Source organism: Sus scrofa, chromosome 2 (assembly GCF_054392235.1).
Source record: "Sus scrofa isolate SSC_HxYL_T2T_F1_AM1 chromosome 2, Sscrofa_HxYL_maternal_Yorkshire_Landrace_v2.0, whole genome shotgun sequence".
NCBI lineage: Eukaryota > Metazoa > Chordata > Mammalia > Artiodactyla > Suidae > Sus > Sus scrofa.
In genome coordinates this window covers 36,778,529-36,804,863 of record NC_139384.1, presented here as the reverse complement: position 1 = coordinate 36,804,863, position 26,335 = coordinate 36,778,529, and the positions used below count along the sequence as shown (strand labels likewise).

General features: G+C 36.8%; 1 protein-coding gene across 12 annotated transcripts in view; it reads left to right on the top strand.

Annotated features, from left to right (window-relative positions):
• Positions 1–26,335, top strand: part of ANO3 (anoctamin 3) — a 483,543-nt gene that overhangs the window by 443,511 nt on the left and 13,697 nt on the right. For all 12 annotated transcript variants that reach the window (XM_085011613.1, XM_085011611.1, XM_085011612.1 and 9 more), the window contains 6 exons: positions 6,964–7,000; positions 10,902–11,013; positions 11,880–11,937; positions 19,266–19,363; positions 22,466–22,599; positions 23,476–23,628. In XM_085011613.1, coding sequence (XP_084867739.1) covers positions 6,964–7,000; positions 10,902–11,013; positions 11,880–11,937; positions 19,266–19,363; positions 22,466–22,599; positions 23,476–23,628 — 592 coding nt within the window. The remainder of the gene's footprint in view (positions 1–6,963; positions 7,001–10,901; positions 11,014–11,879; positions 11,938–19,265; positions 19,364–22,465; positions 22,600–23,475; positions 23,629–26,335) is intronic.

Genomic DNA, 26,335 nt, shown 5'->3' with positions numbered 1-26,335 from the left:
TGGGTAACTGCGGTGGCACCAGTTCCATTACTGGCCCAGGAACTTCTACACCCTGCAGCCATGCCCATTAAAAAAAAAATATATATATATATATATGCCACCAGAAAGATACGCCTAGAATACCAAATGCTACATATTGTGATTTTCAGACCAACACTAAAGATCCCGATCATACAAATGTACTTTGTTTCTTAATTGACTTTGTGACTTCTTTGCGGCCATATTTCTCAAATGAGGGATTTAGCCTCAGTCAAAATAGTCTATTAATCTAATATGCTTTTCAACTATAAGCCATATGCATGAAATTATGAAATGGGTACATGAAAAAATAGTTTAAAGCAGCCAAGCAATTATTTTAAAGTCAGAACTTTTCATGTTTAATGTTCACAGCCAGAAACCTTAAGTCATTCCTCATGCAACACTTGGACAAATATCAGTAACTATTGCGAATTGTGCTTCCATAACATCTCCCTTTATCCATTCCCTGCTCACCATCCTCACTTCTACTTTCTGAGCTCGGCCACTTGTCACGTCTAGCTTGGACTGTTGCTGCAGGCTTCTAACTGGTTAGCTTCCCTGTCTTCTAAAGGTTAACTTTTCCCATCTCCCTTTCACATGATTGCTACAGGGGTCCTTCTCCGTTAAAAATTTCATCATTTTATTTTGCACTGGAAACTGTATAGCATGTTCCCATTGCCTCTGATATAAATGGCATGGGAGGGAGGGATTTCGTTATCTAAAGCCAGTTTTCCCTTCTCTCCTTGTCCAAGGTTGCCTCTTGCCCCCTCCCCATCACACCCTGCGCTCCAGTCTGCAGGACTGGAGACTGGAGTCCTGCAGTGCTTGCGCCCTGGCATTCTGCTGTTTCACACTCCTGTTTCTTGGTTTACAGTTCTTTCTCTATCCACCTTCTTTTTTTTTTTTTTTTTTTTTTTTTTTTTTTTTTTTTTTGTCTCCTTGGAGAATATCTCTTCATCTTTGAAAATTCCAGTTAAGGATCACTTCCTTCAGAAAGCTTTTCCGCAATCTCATGTGTAGAATTTAATAATCTCTGCTTTGTGTTCCTTCTTCTTCCAAGTACTTGGACATTGTCTATTCTGCCTCTTCCTCAGATGGTCTTGATAGAATTAAGCAATCCCTCTTGTGAATACTCTTCCATTACAGTGCTTGGGGCCTGCCTTTTCTCTCACCATTGGGGTATGAACCCGTCATGAGAAGGACTGTAGTTTCCTCATTTTCATATCTTCAGGTCTTTGCCTAATGCCTAAAAGGCATTTAGAATATATTTTTTTGAATGCATTTTAAACATTTTTTCTTCTCCAGATATCCTAAGATTTTGAATATCACATATGGTCAAAATTATTTTTGTTATCGGAATTATATTTTCAGTGTCATTCAAGTATTCTTGTTATTTTCATTCAAACTAATAATTAAAGAATATATGTTCTCTGAATCTTTAAAACAAGTGGATCATGACACACCTAAGTATCCAATCAGGAGAAAAATAAGGGTCAAGATGATAAAAATTTGATGTCAAGTCCATTTTATAGATCATAAAAGCAACTTAAAGATTGTTTCCTGTTCTTTTATTCATCAAATCACCTGAAACACTTTTGAAGAACTACAAATCCTTGAATCCCATTCAATTTCTTTGTGGGACTACAGAATCTGTATTTAAAACAAAACATTTCCATAATATTCTCCAAGTGATTATGATCCAGTAAGTACCCAGAATAGCATTATGAAATCGCTGATTTTATTTATTTTATTTTATTTTACTTTATTTTATTTTATTTTTTTATTTTATCTTGTTAGGGCCGCACCCACGGCATATGGAGGTTCCCAGGCTAGGGGTCTAATCAGAGCTGTTGCCGCCAGCCTGTGCCAGAGCCACAGCAACGCCAGATCCGAGCCACGTCTGCAACCTACACCACAGCTCAGCACAACGCTGGATCCTTAACCCACTCAGCAAGGCCAGGGATCAAACCCACAACCTTATGGTTCCTAGTCGGATTCATTTCTGCTGCGCCACGATGTGAACTCCTGTGAAATCACTGACTTAAGGGATATAAGGTAAATTATATATCCAGCCAATATCAGAAACCACATCTTCCAAAGATAAATTGCAAATAATTTAACAGTTAAAACTTAAACTGTTTTATTATGTTATTATCTTTAACATCTGTTACCAGGAATTAAGCTAAAAAACTACAAAGGCAAAATTTGAAACCAGGAGTTGTTCTTTACAAATTACATCCTATTTTCTTATTTATTTATCTGCTTTTTAGGGCCACCCCGAGGCATATGGAAGTTCCTAGGCCAGGGCTGAACCAGAGCTATAGCTGCCAGCCTTCACCACAGCCACGTGAGAGCCAAGCCACGTCCGTGACCTATACCACAGCTCATGGCAGCATGGATTCTTAACTCACTGAGCAAGGCCAGGCATGGAACCCTCATTCTCATGGATACTAGTAGGGTTCGTTTCCACTGCACCACAATGGGAACTCCCCTGTTTTCATCTTTTTTTTGTTGTTTGTTTTTTTGTTTTTTTGTCTTGTTGCTATTTCTTTGGGCCGCTCCTGTGGCATATGGAGGTTCCTAGGCTAGGGGTCGAATCGGAGCTGTAGCCACTGGCCTACACCAGAGCCACAGCAACTCGGGATCCGAGCCGCCTCTGCAACCTACACCACAGCTCACAGCAACGCCAGATCTTTAACCCACTGAGCAAGAGCAGGGATAGCACCCGCAACCTTATGGTTCCTAGTCGGATTCGTTAACCACTACGCCATGACGGGAAATCCCCCTGTTTTCATCTTTAATTTGCTGGCCCTGAAAATATTATGCTACTGGAGGTACCATAAATAGCACGGTTACCATCATCAGGAAATATTTTCAAAAATATTTTAATAAAATTTTAAATAAAAATAAATTATTGTATTTAAAACAAAAAAAGTTATTTTAAATAAATAAAGGCAGTCATTCAAAAAAATATGTATTCTCACTGGTTGGCAATCAAACCTTTAAGAATAGGCTGCAGTAGCATGACAGCTCTTTGATTTCATGGTTAATGTGTAATTTTTAAGAAAAAATAGAAACATTACAGAAGTACTCTTGTAGTTTGAAATAGCTGGGATTAAGCCAATTTAAACATCTCATCGGAGTTCCCATCGTGACTCAGTGGTTACAAACCCGACTAGTATCCATGAGGATGCGGGTTTGATCCCTGGCCTTGCTCACTGGGTCTGGGATCTGGCGTATCTGTGAGCTGTGGTGTAGGTCGCAGACTTGGCTGGGATCCCAAGTTGCTGTGGTTGTGGCATAGGTCAGTGGCTACAGCTCCAATTTGACCCCTAGCCTGGGAACCTCCGTATGCCTCGGGGTGGCCCTAAAAAGACAAAAAAGACAATAAAATAAAATTTAAAAAGAAAAACATTTCAGCATCATCAATAAAGAGATGAACTCCTGGAGTTCCCTGGTGGCCTAGTGGTTAAGAATCTGGTGTTGTTGCTGCTGTGGTGCAGGTTCCATTCCTGGCCCGGGGGAAACTTCTGCATGCCTTGGGTGCAGCCAGAAAAAAAAAAAAAAAAAAAAAAAAAAAAAGGAGCCTGAACACACTTGGCTAATGTAAGTATTCTATGCTGGGACTCTGCCACATTGTTAATCCACTTCCATCTCCGGAGTCCACAGCATACATGTTTCTTTCATGGGCCTGTCCCCAAAGATCTCAAAACATACCTAACTTTCCTTACCACCTGATTCCACTGGTAATTATAAAGTAAATAATTTGTTATGGAATACAGTGGATCACACTGTTGGACCACACATCTTAACCTAGAAAGGAAGCAGGGCCTCATGACTCATTTAATAAGAGGATTGGCTTTTTCAAAATGTATTTGTTCAGTTTGTTGGCGTGTCTCTCCATGATTTCTAGAAAGTCAAAAAGGAAGATTCCTTGAAAATTGCAGTCTGTTTTTGATTCTGCCAAAGTCTATTTAGAGCTCCTTTGTACCATGAAGGTGTGAGCCTCTGACTCAGAGTGAAGAGCATTAAGACAAGTGTAGAACGCCTTAATTTGCCCCTTTACAACAACCTTGCCCTTTCTCTGCCTTTGCTGCTTTTATTTTTCCCAGCTGATTTCTGCATAACCCCCCAAAACAAAGCATAAGTGGGGAGATGATGACTTCTTATCTCTGAATGAATTCAGAGTCCTCACCATGACCCACCAGGCCCTGAAAAAGTGATTCCCTTTGAAATCTCTCTGACTCACCTCTTAACTACCTTGCCCTTTTACTGCCCCCACCCCTGTCCCCTCTAACTTTCTTGTCCTTCATGAAACACACCAAGCCTGTGGCAGGCTCAGGTGTCTGCATTTACTATTCCTGTGTCTCCCAGCTCAGCCCCTCGCTGCTGGGCTCCCTCCTACCATGCAGCTCTCTGCTCAAATGCCACCCTACCTGAGAGGCTTGCCTGACTATCGTCCAAGCAGCACTCTCTGCCACCACCACACTGTCCATCAGCCTGTTTCATCTTTCCTCTTAGTACTTTTCATCTCCTGGACAATTATGTTTGTCACTTGTTATATGTTTCTTTGTCACTTGTCTTTGAGCACTGGAATTCAAGTTCCATGAATGTCCAGACTATGGTACACTGTTATTTAGTTCCCTGAATAGCACCCAACCCATTAGAAATTCTTAATAAACACTTTAACCTACTATGTATGACTAAGAGAATATCAGCTTACCGAATGCTCTAGTGAATGGTTTTTTTGGCCATACCTGCAGCATGTGCAAGTTCCTGGGCCAGAGCTTGAGCCCATGCTGCAGCAGCAACCACAGCTGCTGCAGTGACGATACTGGATCCTCAACCCAGTGCACAAGGGAATTCCATGAATGATTTTTAAAAGCATAGGTTCCCCAACATGATGTTTTATATATTTTATTTTTTATGTATGTATTTTACACACACACATATATTGCATACATATATATATATAAAATGATATATATGTGTGAATGTGCAGATACATACATACACTATATATACTACATTATAAAATATAGTGACTAGAGCAATTGACCCTGAAGCCCCTTACTCTCTCTTCCCCCGAATACATATCCATTCTACCAAACACACATACAACTTGCCCTGTCAATGTGATTGCTGAGATGCACTATACAGTTGGCTACATTTAAATTATGGTTTCTTCCTACACTTTGTGGGTGAATTAACAAGTCACCCTGAATGGATTAATTTTAAAACTCATCATCACGATGATGCCAGTTGGCTGTCATTTGGACCTTGGATGATTCAGGCTCCTCAGTATCCCAGAGAGCTTTCCAAGAGATATCTGCAGATATCTTTTGTGATTCATAATGTTCCTCCAAAGGTTATCACAATATTGTAATCCTTTGGGGCATCAGCTGCAGTTATTCCCATCCCAGGCTTGCAGACAGGTCTGTGTGCTAAGTATTAAGACAGAAATCTGAAATAGTTTGTATGACAAGGCATAGCATAGAAAGTACAAGAGAGCCTTGAAACCAAATCTTGACTTTGCTACTTGCTTAGTAGTATTATCTCAGGCTAGGTACTTAACATTCTAAACCTTAGTTTCCTGTTCTGCAAAATGTAACATATCTATCTGATAATGTTGTTGTAAGGACAAACTTAAGTAACAGTGTATTAGAAACCACTGCTTGGCACATAGATACTCTAAACTGAAGTTATTTAAATAAGATTTTCTCTCAATCCCCATGAAGGCACTTAATTTAATGCCCAGGATACACTGGTTACTCCGGTACTATTTGTTGATTGATAAGCCTATCTTACTGTACTCTTTGGGGACCCTTCTGTCATCATCTTACTTGATAATGGGGCATGGAAGAGAACAAAACCAGGATAACTTTGGTGCTGATGAATTCAAGCGAATCTTGTTCTAAAATTTGAAAATGATAAGTTGTGTGCATAGTTAACTGTACTAGGAATAGAATGAGACTATTGTACTCAATATAATCTCTCTTTCTCAAGATAACGCTTTAGATCTTAGGAAAAGGTGGGTTGAATCATGTCTAAAATGAATAATCACAATAGTTCTTTTGAAAAGAGTCAGGGAAGGTATAAGAATTTTAACGTATCCAGATATCTACTTTTTGATTTTGCATTCCAAGAGGCATGGTTTTGGAATTCATAATTAAAGAATAATTTGTGAATTATGAGCTTTTAGAGCCATATTTACATGCACATAAATGTGCCACAATCACATATCACCCTTCTGTTTGTAGTAAATATGTCTCAACTATATTCACTTAGAATATTATGAAATCTGTTTTCTTTCCTTGAGTCTGTATGAGTGGTGGACAGAGTACAATGGTGCAGGAGAAGGTGGCAGAATATGAAAAATATTATTAAAACCTATTATGCGTATGCTTGCAGATCCAACATAATTTGACTTCTGACTCTTGTCTTCAATAACCATCAAACCAATTTTGTTTCTTAGGAATGCAACCTTATCTACTGTCATTCTCATAATTTGGAAAATTCTTTACCAATAATAAAGAAATCATACTGCCACTTAGCCTTCCAGAGTAGTAAAAAGCACATATAATTTGGTGATCAAATTCCAGGTAATCCAATGACTAGTTAAATCAGAGTTAGTTTTTTTTTTTAATGTCTCATTTCTTTGATTTGTAAAATGGAAGTAGAGATAGCTACCAGAAAAGATGTGTTATTGCAGAAATCAAGTGTGTGTGTATATATACACATATTTACAACATATTTTTTTCACATGCATTTCATGTGTATGTGTATATGTAAAGCACTGCATTGTAAGATTTAAACATGCTTCTGCTTAATTAGACATGTAGCCACTTTTTAGAATACATTTTAGATGCTTCTTTGAATAATGTAAATAACAGCCTTTTCTGAAAGAGAATGATGACATTCACTCTTTGTTTTCTCTTATTACAGGCTTATGAAAAAATTGCTTATCTTCTCACTAATTTAGGTAAGTCTGTTTTTCTTCCTTCACTCCTTAGAGTATAACATGGGCATACCAGGCTGTAGTTGCTTTACGCACTTTAACGTTTTTAATGTCAACTTTAGTTATATAATTGTCAATAAAAATGAAAGAAGTGACATAGGGAAGTTGGACTGCATTGCATAACTATAGAGAAGCAATGTATATTGTTAGAAAATCTCCTAACTAGAAATGAGCAAACCTAGGCCTCCCTTCCTGGAATTGCTTTTTTCCCTTACTTTGTCAGTTCTTTGGCTTTTTCCCCCCAGTATTTATTTTTTATCACAGTGTTATATTCCATGTACACACTTTAAAAAGCAACAGAGTATTAAGGGATTTACAATGAATACCAGTCCTTCTCCATTATTATTTTCCATATCCCTGAGGGACTGCTTTAGGCAATTTTAACAATTTCTTTTGTTATTCTCTACCTTATTTCTAAATAGCTTGCTACTACTGGCACTCTTGAATTTTCCAGCTTTGGGAAGTGATTGCTTTCCCAACAGAAAAGTCAAGAACTTAAGTCTTTATTCCCTTTAGTGCCCTGTCCCCACACGTGTCCACATCCATCACCCGTTACACACAAGCTGTTATCTCTCTTCCTTCCAAAGTATGAATAATTAGTGTTCAGATCACATTTCTGTGGAATTGTTTTCGTATCTGAGGCATGTGGTGTGAACTGTGATTGCTTCCTTTATTATACAACCTTTGTATTTTCATAAAGCTAATAATAGCATACGTTTTGCTGAATTGTCTACACATACTTTCCTTAATGTACCCCAAACTTCCTGCCATAACTCTAAGTTCTCTCTAAATACATTAAAAAATACCAAGTATTGCACTCCTTGTGTTTTCTTCTTAGAGTCGTCCTTCCTGAACCCACCATTTTATTCCAGTTTCAGTGGGTTATTCTCAGGGCCTGTGCAAGGCACTGTGGGAATTCCTTTTTACCTTCTTTTTCTCAGTTTCTCTTTTTCTCATTACTTTTTGGATTCTATGCTTCTTCTGTCTTGACAAAATTTCTGATCTTGCTACCTGAAAAGTAAATTTCTCAAAACATTGTATGTCAGGAAACATCTTTTTCTTACTCTCAAACTTAATTTTTGTTCCCCCAGTGTGCAGGTCCAAAATTTGAATGCCAGAGCTGTTTGAGCAGAGATCTTCTATTGTTTGAGAACTCACCAAAGCCCAGGCACAGTGCTAACCTAAACGTTTGTCCTTCATTATTTGGTTTTATTGTCATTACAGTTCGATCACAGTAGAATCCCTAGGTCATAGAAAAGGAAACCAAGATAATTAAGTTAACTAAGTAGAATTTAAACTCTATTAAAATATTACTGTCATAGAAAGTGACAGACTCCACTTTCTATGGTGAAATAACTATATCATTCCAAATACAAGTAACAGCAGAGGGACCATTGTGTAGAGGGAAGAACTAGACCCTAGTAGTTCATGCCCTTCTTGGGAAGATGTGATCACTTGGAAATTCCATGATTATGAGCAAGTTTTCTCCTCTCTCCATTCTTCCTTCTCTCCTTCCTTCTTCTTTTTCCTTTGCTCCTCCTCCTTTCTTTTTTTTTCTTTTTAAGTCTCAGTTTCCTCATTGGTAAAAAGAGATTGATAAAAATGACAACGGTTCCTCCTTCACCATTGTTGTGGTTTGTCTGCCTGACACATGGCAAGTGCTCCCAAAATGGGAACAATCCTTTTCATCATTTTCATTGTTCCTTAAATCTTCCGAGCTATAGTTTCATCCGTTGAATAGTGAATCACTTGAACTAGACTGTCTCAAAGCTTTCTTCTATCTCCAATTCCTTATGTTTATTTGCTTGTAAAGTGTTTTATACTTAAGATGGACACACATCTAAGGAAGTGATTTGGGGGACCATAATTCATACTAGGAAAAAGGATAGTTATTTGTGCTAAGTACCAGAAGTAGCAAAATTTTCACTTGATACGTTATTTTTCCATGTATAACTCATACCATAATGCCTGTAGATTCATAACTGTCAACTAATAATGATGAACTGCCTTAATTTACATTAATAAAATATTAATATTTTGTTTAAAATAATGTAATAGCATGTATATGTATGTATATAAATACATAGACAATATAAATATATTCTGTGTAATTTGGGCTTGCAAATTTATGCATTAAATTAGAAACTAAATTTTACTTTCTAGAGGAGGCCACATACTGTTTTATTTAAAAGATTTTTTAAAAAATTTCTTTCTTGATTTCTTTTTTGTCCAAATATTTTTTTCTTCAAGCACACACACACAATTTGAAGTTTCAATTCTGTCACATTTGGGTTTTTTTAGAGAAGATATGTATAATATTTGATCCAAAGTGAAATTTTTCTTAGTTTAGTTTTACAATTGTTGAGAGTTAAATCAGGATGGTTATCAGTTGTGCCAAATAATAAATAATCTATAATAATGAACTGTGATTTATTTATAATATTAATTATTTATAAAAATAAACCTGGATTCCAGGAAACAAAATTAAGCCAACTGATGAAAAGAGTTTCTATTTTGTCAAACAGAGAACAGTTCAAGAATAAGAGCATCTATATTAAGAAAACAGTAACAATGAAATCAAGTGTCACCATGTTATTATTAGGCAAAGTAAAATTTAGTATATATTTGAGGGGGAAAGGGAGATACTTCATACTGATAAACAATCTACCAGGTCCATATGATAGTCATGATTTCATACACCTTTTCACAAACCTCCTATTTCTGCTTTGGGCTTCAAGTTCCTCTGGACCTGTTTCCTCTTAAGTCAGGGCTCTGCTCATGCATATGTTGTGGCCTATCTTTTCCCTAAGTCAGCTCTCATCTATTTTCTACCTTTCTTGGGTTTTTCAGTTGGATTATAATATATATTAAATGTGCATATATATTTTCTATCACTGAGTGGAAGCAGAGGCTGCAGTACATACTGCCATCTTCATCCAGTGTGTCTCATTATTTCATTTTGTTTTATTTTATTTTGTCTCATTTTGCTTGAAAAGTTAGAAACATAAGATCTGAGAGACAACAGAGTTCTTAAAGTTATCTTGTCTAAATTCCTCATTTCATAGATTATAAAATTGATTGCAACAAATGTGAAGAGACCTTCCCAAGATTACCAGCAAATCAGGTATAGGGTTGAGATAGGAACTAGGTTCTTGTGACTGACATAGCCCTCTTTTCTCTTTACCATTCCATTTCAGTCTGCATACAAAATACTCTTTTTTTCACTGTGTGGACAATTTAGGTCCCTATATTAAGTATACTTAATATGGAGTTCTGGTGGTGGTGCAGCAGAAATGAATCTGACTAGGAACCATGAGGTTGCAGGTTTGATCCCTGGCCTCACTCAGTGGGTTAAGGATCCAGCATGCCATGAGCTGCGGTGTATGTTGCAGACACAGCTTGGATCCTGCCTTACTGTGGCTGTGGCATAGGCCAGCGACTGTAGCTCCAATTCAACCCCTGTCTTGGGAACCTCCATATGCCATGGGTGCGGTCTTAAAATGCAAAAAAGAATATGTATATACTTACTATAAATCTGATCTAATACTTCTGGTTACCTCTAAATGACAAGAGCAGAGAGAATCCTGAAAATATTTATATCATAATAACAAGCATCGTACTTTTGTAGCTGTGTGGGAAATGTCTAAAGATTATCTCAGTGGATTTTTTTCATCAGCTCAGTGGAATAGATATTATCATTCCTATTTTTGCAGATGTCAACACTAGAAGTCAGAGACACTGGGTGCCTCACAGAACTAGTGAATGACTAGAACCAGACTTTGAACATGGGACTTCTGATTCTGTATCCATATTTCTTGTTATTTATCTCACTCATCTGTGTAAACTCACCATATATTCCTTTCAGAATATCCTCGAACAGAATCTGAATGGGAAAACAGCTTTGCTCTGAAGATGTTCCTCTTCCAATTTGTCAATTTAAACAGTTCTATCTTTTATATTGCTTTCTTTTTGGGCAGGTAAGTCAACCTCGTACACATTAACTTTGAAGAGTGAAAAAGATTGTCAACAGTTCCATTGCCAGTTAACAGAGTTCGACAAATTCTTGTTCTCTGCCTTGGAAAACTGTCCCAATCAATTCACATGCTTTTTCAAATCAAAAGACTTCTCAGTACAGTGCTTCTCGCTGCCACTCCCTATTAAAGTTGGCATAAAAAGATAAAATTGTATAACTGAATCACTTTGTACACCTGGAAGCAACATAAGATTGTAAATCACCTATAGTTTGTATTTCAATAAAATAAATAAAACCTATATGCCATATCTGGGTTGAATGATGACTCTCCAGTCATTATTAATGATTTTCTTAAATAAGAAAATAATTTTTGTGTAACCCCAGATTACAGTTCCTTAGTATGGGATCTTGTATTTATCACAGTAATTTTTTTCCCCTAAATTTGCTGCAAAATATGAAAAAGAAGCATATTAAGCTACTGGTTCTAGTTCACTGAATGCTTACCATTCCTACCAGTGCCACGGAAACATTCTGAAGCTAGAAACATTTTAAACTAAATAGTTCAGCACATCTTACTAATATTCATTAACTAGGTCAATAATAAATTAAAACTCCATAGGTGAAAGGAGGAAATTTCATTCGGTTGATTGGTCTGTACTTTCTCAACCCACTGGTATTGACTTCACACATCATTTTTCCTTTTTAAGTCAGGTCCTTTGATGTGGAAGTATGGCCTAAGTCAACTGTCTGGGGACAAGTTGCTCCAAGAACATTTATATCTACCCACACGTGCACTTGTTGTAATGCATTAGTAAGTGTTCTTCAGTCCACCCCACATAAATGCTAATGAACTAAAATGGCTTTTTACAGATTTGTAGGCCACCCAGGAAAATACAATAAACTTTTTAACCGATGGAGACTGGAGGAAGTAAGTAATCTTGTGAGGGTGGGTGTGGGGATGAGCATGGATATGGGCCAATGACTGTGGGAGGAGGAGGGGCAAGAGAGAAAGAAAGAAGGGTGCCACAGGGAATTTCAGGTGTGCCAAAGCCAGGTTTTTGATAAAGGAAAGTTCCTATGGGTTCAGAAATGAAGGAGTCAGGTCTTTCCAAAAAAGAGAGTGTACTTAAAGGTTAACCCCCAAGATCCTGACCTCAGCTTTTTAAAATTTTCTATCAAAACCATTTCTTCCCTTTTCAAAGCCCAGAAATTTAGATCTCAAAATTTTCTTTTCTTGGAAATTATTATTACTCATTACATGGGTTTCCAAACTTTTAAATATGTTTGGTTTCCTTTTAAGCAGGGAAAATTTAGTCTGAAAGAAATATTGCTTGACATATCAAATTATAAACAAAAAGGTGTACCTTCAAAGCCTTATATTTCTTTATAGATTTGTAGTATGTATGTCATGGAAGCAAAATGTCTAGGAATAGTATCTGTATGTTACAAGGTAAGAATATTGTATATTTTTGCTAAGACTGACAAACTCTCCTCCCAAATGCCAACTCCCACCTAGAGCGTATGAATCTGCTTCAGACTTTTACCAAGAGAAGCATTTAAATTTTTACCAATTTAATAACCCAAAGGGATATCTTATTTTGATTTCAGTTCTTTAATTATAAGTGAGATAGAGAATATTTTTCATGTTTGATGACATTTCAGATTTCTGTGTGTGTTTTATTCCTGTTCATTTTCATTAAACTGTTTTTCTGTTTAATAATTTATTTTTTTAAAAAGGCTCTAATCTTTCAGGAGTGCTGCAGATATGTTTCCCATTTTCTCTCTCCTTTTTTTTTTTTTTTTTTTTTTGGTCTTTTTTTTGTCTTTTCTAGGGCTGCACCCACAGCATATGGAGGTTCCCCGGCTAGGGGTCTAGTCGAAGTTACAGCCGCTGGCCTACGCCAGAGCCACAGCAATGCAGGACCTGAGCCGTGTCTGTGACCTATACCACAGCTCACAGCAACACCGGATCCTTAACCCACTGAGTGAGGCCAGGGATCAAACCCACAACCTCATGGTTCCTAGTCGGATTTGTTAACCACTGAGCCACGATGGGAACTCCTCCCATTTTCTTATATATCTTTTAATTTTTTTTTGTTTTGATATATTTTTTACAAAACTATATGGCATTTTCTAATTCAAAAGTTACTGCTGTTAACATGTTAGGAAATTTGTATCATCACCAAAAAATTAATTCTTCATTTGGGAAATTTTTGTGTGTGTGTGTGTGTGTTTGCCTTTTCTAGGGCCGCTCCCGCAGCATATGGAGGTTCCCAGGCTAGGGGTCTAATCAGAGCTGTAGCCACGGGCCTACACCAGAACCGCAGCAACGTGGGATCCGAGCCACATCTGCAACCTACACCACAGCTCACGGCAATGCCGGATCCTTAACCCACTGAGCAAGGCCAGGGATGGAACCTGCAACCTCATGGTTCCTAGTCGGATTCGTTAAACACTGTGCCGTGATGGGAACTCCCATTTGGGAAATTTTAAAAATTCACCTTTGCATTTTTAACTAATGTTATTTTTTTAAATATTGATATCTTAGCCAAATGGGATTTTTTTTTTTTTTTTTTTGGTATGAAGAACAATCACGACATCCCCTCTCCCAAATGGCAGCCATACGTTTACTAAATAATACATTTTGTCACTCAGAAAAATGAGTATAAGTTTTATTAGATTTTACATCTTGAAATCATGTCTATTTCTGGACTCTGTTCAGTCTCAGTGTCAGATTTTTTTTCTTTGATTCAAATTGTTTCAATTATTTTAATGTAAGATCCAATTTAATATATGTTAGCATTAGCAGGAGATCATAATTTAGAGTGAGGCCAAGAAAAGATTACTTAAGAAATCTGAGGGTAAAGATTTTAGTTTCTATCTAAAAAGTCTCCCAAAACTCAGATCTCTCATTAATGTTGTTGGAGTTACTGTCGTGTCTCAGTGGTAATGAATCTGATGAGTATCCATGAGGACACCCAGTCGGATCCCTGGCCTTGCTCAGTGGTTTAAGGATCTAGCATTGCCATGAGCTGTGGTGTAGGTCACAGACACAGCTGAGATCCTGCGTTGCTGTGGCTGTGGTTAAGTGTAGGCTGGCAGCTGCAGCTCCAATTTGATCCCTAACCTGGGAACTTCCATATGCCATGGGTGTAGCCCTAACAGACCAAAGAAAAAAATGTTGTCTCTCTAGAGTCTTCTAAAAGTAGATTGGAATAAATGGAGAAAGCCCAAATTTCATAGAGAACATCTGCTTTATATCATAGAAAACTCAGTGTTAATCTTGCTACTTATTAATTATTTGCCCTGAATTTAACCTCTCTGAATATCTGTCTTCTCATCTGTAAACTGGCAATAGTAATACTTAGGTTGCAAAGCTGTTAATAGATAAGAGATAATTTGCATAACACAATTAGCACAGTCCCTGAATTGTGGTAGGAACTCTCTATAGTGTAGATGATACACATCAATGCTCTATCTCTATAGCTACCTGAGTATTGTTCTGTTAGGCTAAGGTAAACTAAGGCCTTTCATAGTCCTAGGCTCCAGGAAGTCCCCAAATCAAACTTGCAGTTTTTTTTCATATATCAGAAGTATGACTACATCTGCAAAAAGGTTTTCAGCCACCCACCTGGGTGATGGGGGTGGCAGTGTGGGGCGGAGAGGGTAGGTGCAGCAAGGCTTACTTTTTTCCACGGGTGTTCATCTGGAGTGAGCAAGGATGGGGGGGAAACAGGTCGCAGGCAGATAGAGCTGCATATTGATGCCACTTCAGCAGCCACTAGCACCAATAATTTTATTTAATTTAGTATTCTTATTCTTAATTGTGAAATTATTGGAATCCATGATTCCTCCTTGAGAGTCCCAGGGAAACAATTATAATACTTGTATCCCGAAAAATGTTCCATAACCACCCTCTATTTTTCACAACATATATGACATAAGTAATAGCCATATTTTCCAACAAAGGATTATTTATTTTGAAAAAAATCAGTGAAATGAAAATATAGATTTGTGGTAGACCTTAGAAATCCTGGAAGTGTAGAAATAAAAACTATACATGATGGAAGGTCAATATTGAACCAGTGAATTCAATCATACAACAAACAGTTATTGACATAGTCTATCCTATGTCTCTGCTGGATACTATGGGGTGTATAAATGAAGAAGTCCTTTTCCTTTCTTTGATTATATTAATAGTCTTGAAGAAGAGAACATAACTATGTCTTTGGAGTCTAACAGTCTACATTCTACATTTTAATTTTGCTCCACTGGAATGCATGATCTTAATATCTCTAAATCTTAATTTTTTTTTTTTTTTGCAAATTTTGATAAGAAGAGCCATCTCAGTAATTTCCATTGTGGCTCAGCAAGTTAAGGACCCAACATAGTCTCTGTGAGGATGGGGTTAAGGATCCAGTGTTGCCTCAAGCTGCTGCAAGCTGTGGCATGGGTCACAGATGCGGCTCGAATCCAGGTTGCCATGGCTGTGGCATAGGCCTCAGCTACAGCTTTGATTCTACCCCTGGCCCAGGAACTTCCATATGCTGCAGGTTCGGCCATAAAAGGAAAAAGCAAAAAAGGAATAGCTATCTCAGTAGCATTGGTGATAGGTGGATTAAATTGGATCATGCCTGTAAGGTCCCTGCCATAAGTAGTGGTAGCCATTATACAAAAAGAAAAAAGTACTATTTTATTTAGAATATATGAACTGGCTATACTAGACTTCCCTCTTACTATACTATAATATCTTATATATGTAAATCTATCTAAAAATATTAATAATAGCTACTATTCAGTGAGTACTTACTGTATGCCAGCACATTCCAACAGTTGGTTCTAAGCGTTCTACATAAATTAATATATGTAATCCTCACAAAATTCTATTATTACAGGAAACAGAAGCTTAGAGAAGTTCTAAAATTTGTCTACAACTATAGAAACATACTTATAAATTGATGAAGTCATCAATTTGATTCAGGCAGTCTAGAATCTATGCTTTGATCCCTGCTCTTTCCAGCCACCACTGGGGTAGCATGTTGACACAGTGGAGAACTTAATAGAAATTGATTTTGATATGAGATTGCTGAATGATCACTGGCTCCTGCAGGTAACTTGAATTGAGAGTAAACCTACCAGAGTGAATGAAGTGAAAGGACTAAGGGTGTTGGCGTCTGATAATACTCTCTGCCACTTAGCTTCATCATCTAGAAAACAAAGATTTCAATACCCATCTTTCCAGGCTCTCTCATGAGGAGCAAATGAGAAAAGTACCTGAAGGTACCCAGCCTGGGTTGTCCATGGTCGTATGAGTTTGAGTGGTGCAGTGGGAATGTGAGCCTGGGTCTCCTGCATACTCATCCACTCCCTTTACTCATTCAAATGTAGACTTCTTAACCAAGAAATATTGGTGTATTGAAAGACTAGATTTAGCTTAAGGGAATCATTACGTGAGAAGGCAGGCCCGCCAAAACTGGTGGATCTCCATCTCTGCCCTGTAAATCACAAAGCCATCAAGGCTTAATTTCAACAATTATAAATGGCCTGTCGTCCAGCCTCCTCTCTTTGGCCTGCATTGTGGAAAGCTCTCCAGTCCTGTGGTTCTGTGATGGGCTTCTTTTTCCCTTCCCACATAATAATATTCTTTGCTAAGACGGTCCTTTAAGATAACAAACACATTTGGTAAATAGAATTCATCTTTAGCATTATGTAAAAGAGCAGTGGGTTAGGGTACAGGAGACCAAGGCTTTCATTCCCATATCACCAGTTAGGACTGCATGACCTTGGACAACTTAATTTGCCTGTCTGAGTCTCTCTACAAAAATGAAGAGTTTTAGCCTGCAGCAATGAGCTGTTATCTGCCTCTGTAACTTAGTAATTATTCTGCCTCAGATATTCTACCAAATCCACTTATGGTATGTATGTGGCAGAGTTCAGGGGGTTCTAAATTCATCCTAGAAAGAAGGAGCATTCCTGGATGGAAGAATTAAAACTTCTCCACACAATAAAAATTACTACTGGCAAACTCTGTCTCTGGCTCAGATTTGGGAGTTTTAAATTACTGGGCTGGAACCAGAAAAGCAAGCTCTTTGTGTCCTAATTTTTTGTTCTCTTTGAAATCCCACTGGTACTGATTTGATCGAAATAGAAACTGTAGATCAAAGCTATAGAGACCATCATCCTTGCAAGGAGGACATGAACCCATTTCCAAAGAAAAAAAAACCCATGCTTTCCTACCCAAATATCCTCTATAGTGCAAAGTTTTCAAGCAAAACATATTGATTGCAGTTTTCTTTGTAACTGCATTTTTGTTTGTGTGGGTTTCTCATGCTAACTTTTACTGAACATCTAAAAAAAGTAAAGGAATACAGAAAAGGCAAAATTGGGATCATACTGAAAAACTAATTTGTGGCATACTTTTATCACCTAAAATACATTATAATATATGTAGATTCTTCCTCTCTGGGAGACAGACATTCCCCCCATCGTGAGAGCAGGCTAGACCTGGTGAGCGACTTCTAAAGAATCAAATAGAGAGAAAGGGGGAGTTCCTGTCGTGGCACAGCAGAAACTAATCCAACTAGGAACCACGAGATAGCGGGTTTGATCCCTGGCCTCACTCAGTGGGTTAAGGATCTGGTGTTGCTGTGAACTGTGGTATAGGCTGGTAGCTGTAGCTCTGATTTGACCCCTAGCATGAGAACCTCCATATGCCATGGGTGTGGCCCTAAAAAACAAAACAAAACAAAATAAATAAATAAAATAGAGAAAAGGGAAAATGAGTAACTGTGCAGTAGAAACACCTGGTAAACACTATATTAACAAGGTGGTAAAGGTTCACATCATTAGTGCTATCAGCGGGTATCATGTAGCCCTGATGGGCTGTGGTGAAAATGGCACTTCACCTCTGTGCTCTGCCTTTATCCCAAAGCCCATAACCCCACTCTAAACACGTGAAAACATCAGACAAACCAAGACTAGGGGAATTACAACAGCATGCTTGTCCAGCAGTACTCAAAATTGTTAAGGATATGCGTTTAGTTAATCACAAGGTAGTCATGTTGACTTCTTAGCTTTGACAATATACCTTGGTAACATAAGGGTCAGTGAAGGGAACTGGGGGAGGGGTGCATGGGCACTCTCTGTACTATCTTTGCAAATTTTCTACAAATTTACAATTAGTTTGAGATAAAGAAAAAAACATTTAAAAAAATATAAACATATGCTGTCACATATCTGGAATCTAATATGTGGAACAAATTAATGTATCTATAGAAAAGAAACAAACTCATGAACATGGAGAACAGACCAGACGTGTGCTTGCAGAGGGGGAGGGGGAGCGAGTGGGAGGGACTGGGAGTTTGGGGTTAGTAGATGCAAACTATTGTATTTGGAATGAATAAGCAATGAGATTATGCTGTATAGCCCAAGGAACCATATCTGATAATTGTGATGGAACATGATGGAGGATAATGTGAAAAAAAGAATGCATATATATGTATCACTGGGTTACTTTGCTCTACAGCAGAACTGACAGAACATTGCAAATCAACTATAGTTAAGAAAATTTTTAAAAACCTTATCAAACTGTACATTTTAAATGTGAGTAAATTTTATGAAAAAATATAAACATTTGTCATAGAATTAAATATTTTTTAGCTGATTGTTAATAGATATATAGTATTCCAGAGCATTCATTAAATGTAATCGTGACTAGCACAGAGTTTGTCAGTAGTAAGTGCTCATTAAAAGTTAGTTGTTGATGGAGTTCCTATCATGGTGCAGTGGTTAACGAATTCAACTAGGAACCGTGAGGTTGCGGGTTCGGTCCCTGGCCTTGCTCAGTGGGTTAAGGATCCGGCATTGCCGTGAGCTGTGGTGTAGGTTGCAGATGCGGCTCGGATCCTGCGTTGCTGTGGCCCTGGCGTAGGCCAGGGGCTACAGCTCCGATTCGACCCCTAGCCTGGGAACCTCCATATGCCCCATATGCCGAGGGAGCGGCCCAAAGAAATAGCAAAAAGATGAAAAAAAAAAAAAAGTTAGTTGTTGTTATTGCTCTTATCATTTTGTTCAATATTCCAATAGGATTACTAAAAACTGCCCTATCAAGTATCCTCACACATGCTATTTCTTCCTTATTTTTATTTTCTTTATACATTGATCTGAGGTGACTTTCAATTGCTCTATGATTTGCAGGCAAGGGTGTTTAGGGAAACTGAGAAGAGCAAGACCATTATTGCCCTTGTTCTGTTTCAGTGTCATCCTAGTGGCTGTTTGATAGACCTCTGTCTCCAGATGGGAGTTATCATGTTTTTGAAGCAAATATGGAACAATTTCATGGAACTGGGATACCCGTGAGTACTTAATTTTTAAGTTACAAAGAAGAAAGAGAGAGGCAGCATGGCTCATTCTTAAGAACTGGGGCTTGGTAATCAGACAGATGATGGTTCAGTTCCCACTCTGCTCCTCACTAGATGTGTGGCCATGTGTAAGTCAACCAACCTTTCTGTACCTCAGTTTTCAAACCTATAAGAGAGGCTCAGCAACTTTATCTACCTCAAGAACAGTTGTAAGGATTAAAGGAAATAATGGATATAGAGTAACTTCTACTGTTCAACATCTTAAGGCACTTGTTGGTGTTCTTAAAACATTATTGACAGTATAGGTTCTTGAGGACAAAATAACTTGCTGGTTTCTTTTGGCTACCAAAACAGCAAGGTTGTTATTGCTGTTATTTAATAAGCAGAACCTCCACTTCCACCTCCCTCCCCCCAAAAAATATAAAGTTAAAATCCTGGATGGGCAGGTTTTGTGCCATTTGTTACAACAGCAATAACAATAAAACCCTTTAGACAGAATTTCTGTCATAACATCAAAACAGTGCATCCTATTTTGTCCATATAGATAAATTTTAACTGTGAAATGCTGACATAGAAGGACCCTGACTGTCCACATTTACATCTATTAAAACCTATTATCCTTCATAAGTGAGTGAAATACAGTGTATTTAAAGCAATATGGTTATGATTTCATTTGTATTTAGTAAATATTTAGGAAGAGAATTGCTGAGTCTTATAGTTGATGTTTGCTTAATTTTTTAAGAAATCCCCAAATCCTCTTCCAAAGTGATTTCATATTTCCACTAACAACATATGAGATTTTCATTTGCTCCGCATTCTTCCAACATTTGGAGTTGTCAGTTGTTTTCATTTTAGCAATTCTACTGTTTGTGTAATGGTATTTCACTGTGGTTTTAATATACATTTCTCTAATGATATTGAACATCTTTTCATGTGATTACAAATCATTTGTATACCTTCCTTTGAGAAGTATATATTCCAGTCCTTAACCATTTAAAATAATTGTGTATTATTATTGACTTGTAAGATTTCTTTGTATGTTCCAGAAAAAAAGTCAAATATATATTTTGTGAATATTTTAAAAATAAATAAAATAAAACAATGTAGTATGGAAGCTTTGAGGCCTAATGAAGTTAAAAACATGATAATTTTGAGGAATTTCCTTACTATGGGGGGAAAAAACTGGTTAGTTAATTGATGGTATAAATAGCTCAGGCTTAGTCATCAAATTGCACTGTGACTCTTTCTACTCATTGTCCCATAAATACTATCATGCCATCCCCGAGCAGAGACCTGGGGGTGGAAGAGGTGAAATTAACTCTGAAATCTGCCATAAAATATTGTTTTAAATAAATTATAGTCAGTCTTAGATCACTGGACTATAAGATTACTAAGACTTTGTTCAACTTTCTTCTCTACCTCTTGCTTATAACTTTCTTAACCTCTCTGAGACGTTATTTTTTTTGTTTGTAAAATAAGGGATTTATGAAACTTAAATGAGATGACCCAATGATATTTAGCTTCATCAATAAATGGCAGAATTTTTTTGTGAAGAGATGTATATATAAATCCTCCATATTCAGAACAGTTTAAATCTCTCCTATATGAAGAGAGAATACGGATGGAGGATTGGGACGCCCAGTCCATTCTTTGTATCCTTTCCTATCCTTGACTCACCTCTTTAAAACATGCAGGTTGAGGAACATAATTTGAAAATATCTGAGGAAACTAAGTACCAAGTGTCTTGCACATATCCTAATATGCTGTGCTTTAACATGCTGTGGGTACTTCATTAGCATAATCAAGAGGGTGTAGTAGACATGATAATATTAAGAAAGAGACTTATCATTATCATTATTCATGTATTTCTATACATACCATGCACTGTAGACAGCACATTTTCGCCATGGTCTTGCCCACATGGTGACCTTGGATTTTGTATATCAAACCCCAAGGGATGTGGCAGATGACTTCCTGTTGGGATTTTTCCAGCAGTTGAACAAAAGGCCCTGCTGAAAAAAATCTTGCAGGAGTAAACCAGTCCCCAAAGCAATTATTTTGAAACTTTTAAACCACAATTCTTTTCCTTCAAGTAAAATCTTTAGCAGACTGAAATAAATAAAATAGAAGCAAGCTGACCTTCTAACCCCAACCTTCTTTTTCATCTTTGAGAGGCTCCAGAGGCAACCTCCATGCAACACTCATTAAAGCACTGCCTCATGTTTTGATCTAGTTATGATGCTTCTTCCAACCTCCACTGAAGCCTCCAGGTTCATGTTAATTAAAACTGAGAGTTGGGTACTGTTCACTGAGTCCTGTGAGATTCACTTCATGCTAGAAATAATTTCCATCTAACTCTTAAAATAATTCATTACCCAGAAGTCTACAATACATACATACCAGATTATTTCTAAGACATATAATTTTAAGATTGCCCCAGGGCTGGGGAATAAGTATTATTACTTCATTTTCAAGTATAATAAATGGACTGAGACACAGATTCATTGCCTGTAAATTATTGTTCATAATAGGAGCAGGATGTAATCACTTGAACCCTCTATGTTTTAAAAACTCAGATAAGTGAAGTGACTTGCTAAAATCAATGCATTGTAGGATGTGGACTAGACACTACATCTCTTGAAACTCTAAGTTGGACTTAGTTATCTAATGTGAGATGTGATTTCACTCATGTTCAGAGAGCACAGCCCATACTGGGCAGGAAGGGCTCAGATCCAATTACAATAGGCACAATAGGTAAAAGTTTGACTATTTCTGTAGAATAGGTGGGGTAAGAGAAGGGATCATAGAAATAAATATCTGTCTAATCAACATCAGGATGTGCCTAGTGCTTGGGAGGATCAACTCCTTGATAAATATTTAGATGTTTTAGGGTCTAGGAAGTCTGAGGCCTCTTTTTTCTTGCTAAATTTAAAGTTGAGACCATGCAAAACCAACAGTTCCTAGGCATGCTAAGTGGAGTTGATGTTTCTCTTCTCTTAATACTTCATTTCATCTTAGAGGTAATTTGGGGCTATGAATTGTTTACCAGATGCTCAAATAAGAGCCCCAAAGCCCTTTGTTTGCTCTGCGGTGTAGGTTGATCCAGAACTGGTGGTCACGACATAAAATCAAACGGGGAATACAAGATGCTTCAATACCTCAGTGGGAAAATGATTGGAATCTGCAGCCCATGAATATTCACGGACTCATGGATGAGTACTTAGAAATGGGTAAGGAAAGAACCTTCTGCAGAGCTATTTGACTTTCTTGATGCTTTTTTTTTTTCTACTTCACACAGGCTTTGGTTCAAGAGAGAAAACCATTTCTCTCCTTTCCAACCCCAAGCATTCTAAAACACATCTGTACCTTCATCTCAGCAGAGCTAGAGAAGATATTCAAGCAGTGTCCTTGCAAGGCTCACATATGTTGTCCTATCAGCCACAACATGTGACCAAAATGAAAGCACCTAATTTTCAAGCAAACATTTTTAAGCAACAAAACAAAGCAGAACCCATTGCTCTGTTAAGAAATATGTAATCCCACCCAAATAAAGCAATAGTTCTTTCTCACAATAAACCTTTGCACAGACCCAGTCTGAGACTTGGCTTCTTCAAGAAGCTTATTTATATTATGAAAATAAGGATTCCCATTCTACCTATTAAGGGCATTGCATGTTGTTTTGACATTCGTTTTTAGTTTTTTTATTCTGGCCCTCAGTTTTCTCATCTATAGAAGCAGAAGACAAGGTTAGGCCTCTTGGTTCCCCCTCTAGAGCTAAGCATTGTTCAAGTCCATTTCTTTGACTTTTTCTTTATGCTACACCTCATGCAGGTGAAACGCTCACAGACTTTCAGACTACTGAGGTCTGAGTTTGAATGCAGGCTTGAACATTTTTTAGTGAAATGCCATTTAGCGAGTTTACCTAACGTGTATGAGCTACAGTCTTCTCAAACTGTAAAATGGGATAAGCACACTTACCTTGTTGGGATGTTGAAAGGATTCAAGGCTGTCTATATAAAGATGCCTAATATGGCACAAAGAAAGTACTCAATAAATGATACTGTGTATATTACTGATTCTTCTAACCCTCTCCCTCTCCTTTATAGTTTTGCAGTTTGGTTTTACCACCATCTTTGTGGCGGCTTTTCCTCTGGCCCCTCTTTTGGCTCTGTTAAACAATATCATTGAAATCAGGCTGGATGCATACAAATTTGTTACCCAGTGGCGGAGGCCTTTGCCAGCCAGAGCAACTGACATAGGTAAGATTTAGGAACCAAAGGGTTTTTGCATTGCTAAAACCAAGAGATGGCTTGATCTTACATAGCACCATGTGGATTTCTATTGCTGGAACTCCCTTCCAACCATAACAAAATTGTTTTCATTAACAAAAGAATGAAATGAATACTAATTTAGTTGAAAGTTCATACTAAATATACTGTTTCATAAATTTGTTTGTAACTGAAAGGAATCTCATATATTTTTCCATATTAATAAACATAGCTCTGCCTCATTCTTTATAATTGCTGCACACATTTCTGTTATACATTATATGACCTTTTTTTTTTAATCAGTCCCTTAATTGGAGATGTTTAGATTACTTCAGTTCTTGGCCATTATAAGCCACACTAAGGTGAACATCTGTATACATACTTTGTCTGATTATTTCCTCAGGATAAAATCCTAAAATGGAAATCCTATATCAGCATGTACATTTAAACCTTTAAAATATAATTTGTCAAAATGTTGTCCAGAAATAATTTCTCAGTTTATACTCCCACCTTAAGTGAATAAATATCCATTTCCCAATTTCCTCGTCAACTCAAGGAGTAATAGGGGTTTTAATATTTTTTATTATTATTCCATTTTTGACCATCTGAGGGGGGGGGGAATATTTTTGTATTTACTTGTGTTTTTATAACCATGAGATTAAATGTATTTGTATTTTTTTCTTTATTAATTTTTCTTTTGCCTTTTGGCATTATATCTGATTTGGTAATTTTTCTCTCCAAATTGGGACTATTAGCCTTTAATACACATGTTACAAACATTTTTAAATACTGGTTTTTAATTTTTTACTTTATTATGAACGAGGTTTAAGAAGGTATATGTAATCAAATTGATATATCTCTCTTATAGTTGTTATTATTTATGGAATTCTTAAAAAGCTCCTTTAGAACTAATGACTTTTAACCCACTGTCTTAATTGTAATTTTGTGTTTTAGATGTATATGTGTTATTTCCATTTGTTTGTTGGCATTTTCTGATCTTATTTAACTATCTGGAATTTGTTGTTAATAAAGGAATTGAGGAGTTCCCGTCGTGGCGCAGTGGTTAATGAATCCAACTAGGAACCATGAGGCTGCGGGTTCAGTCCCTGCCCTTGCTCAGTGGGTTAAGGATCCGGAGTTGCCCTGAGCTGTGGTGTAGGTTGCAGACGCGGCTCGGATCCCGCGTTGCTGTGGCTTTGGCGTAGGCCAGTGGCTACAGCTCTGATTCGACCCCTAGCCTGGGAACCTCCATATGCCGCGGGAGTGGCCCAAAGAAATAGCAAAAAGACAAAAAAAATTTTTAAAAATAAATAAAAAATAAAGGAATTGAAGTTGAGATTTAGCTTTTTTTCCTAATGAATAGCCAATTTTCCAAAGAACACTTATTAAATAATCCATTTTTTAACTTATTTGGATTATCTCTGTTATACTAAATTCTACAGAAACTTACATATATCTCTGGAATCTTCGTTGCCATAGTAACCCGACTATTCTTGGCACATTGTTTTAAAAAAACCATAGTTTTGTAGTAAAAAGTTTAAGTATATGGGAATGCAAATATAGACCTTTCCCCTTTTTTTGAGGAATTTTCTGGCTAATATTACAACATTATCATTTGAGTTAATTTTACTCATTTATGTATTTTACAACCACCAAAGTCTATTTAAAATATACAATATGTAGAGATTTAATGCTGTTCAATATGAGTTTCCATTTTTTGAAGCAAATAAAATTATTCCTGTTATTTAATTTGGATATATTTATTATTTCATTATTTATATAAGCACATTAAATAAAATCTAGAAATCAAAGAAGTAGAAATAAAACTCTCATTCTAGCTTTAGTATTTATTCCATCTCCCAGTGCATTGATTATAATTTTTAAAAATTTTTCTAGATTGTCTTGCTCAATCCCATCAACACAAAGACATAAAAACAATTAATATCCTTCTCCCTACTTTATCTTCTCTTCTACCTCAGGGAATCAGTAATACCTATTAGGCATGTATCCTTCGTCAGTGTTTTTCTTCCTCATGCAAGTATACAAAGAAAAAACATGCACGTATATAGTGTTCTGCCCCTTTTTTCCTTCATGAGTATCCTCCAGCTCAAAACATAATGGTCTAGTTTTAAATGTTCATAGAGTAGTAATATTCATAATATGAATGTGCCATAAATTTTATAGTCATATACTCAATTTCCCCACTACAAGGATAAACATACATAAATATAACTATAGATAGATACACATGCAAATATAGATACAGAAATTTTATATATTATATATCATATACCCATATATGTATGTGTACAGTGTATTTATAGTATAGATCACAAAAAGTAGGCCTACTGAATTAAAATGCATTCAGATTTTAATTTCAAATGATATTGGATTAATTATGACAAATATTGTAACAAATCATACTTTAAACAACTATGTAAAAGAGTTTCTATTTCCACAATTCTAAATAGCACTGGATGGTACAAGGCTTTCAACTCTTCAACAATTTGATGGATTAAAAAAGTCTTATTTTTGGAAAGACATGTTCCTGAATATTAGTGATTGAAAACTATTTAACATATTCATTATTTTTTGCATTTCCATAGCAAATAGCCTATTTGTATTCTTTGCCCATTTTTCTCTTAGGTATTCTAACTTATTAAAATTTTAGGATATTTTTGTATGTTAGCAATAATAA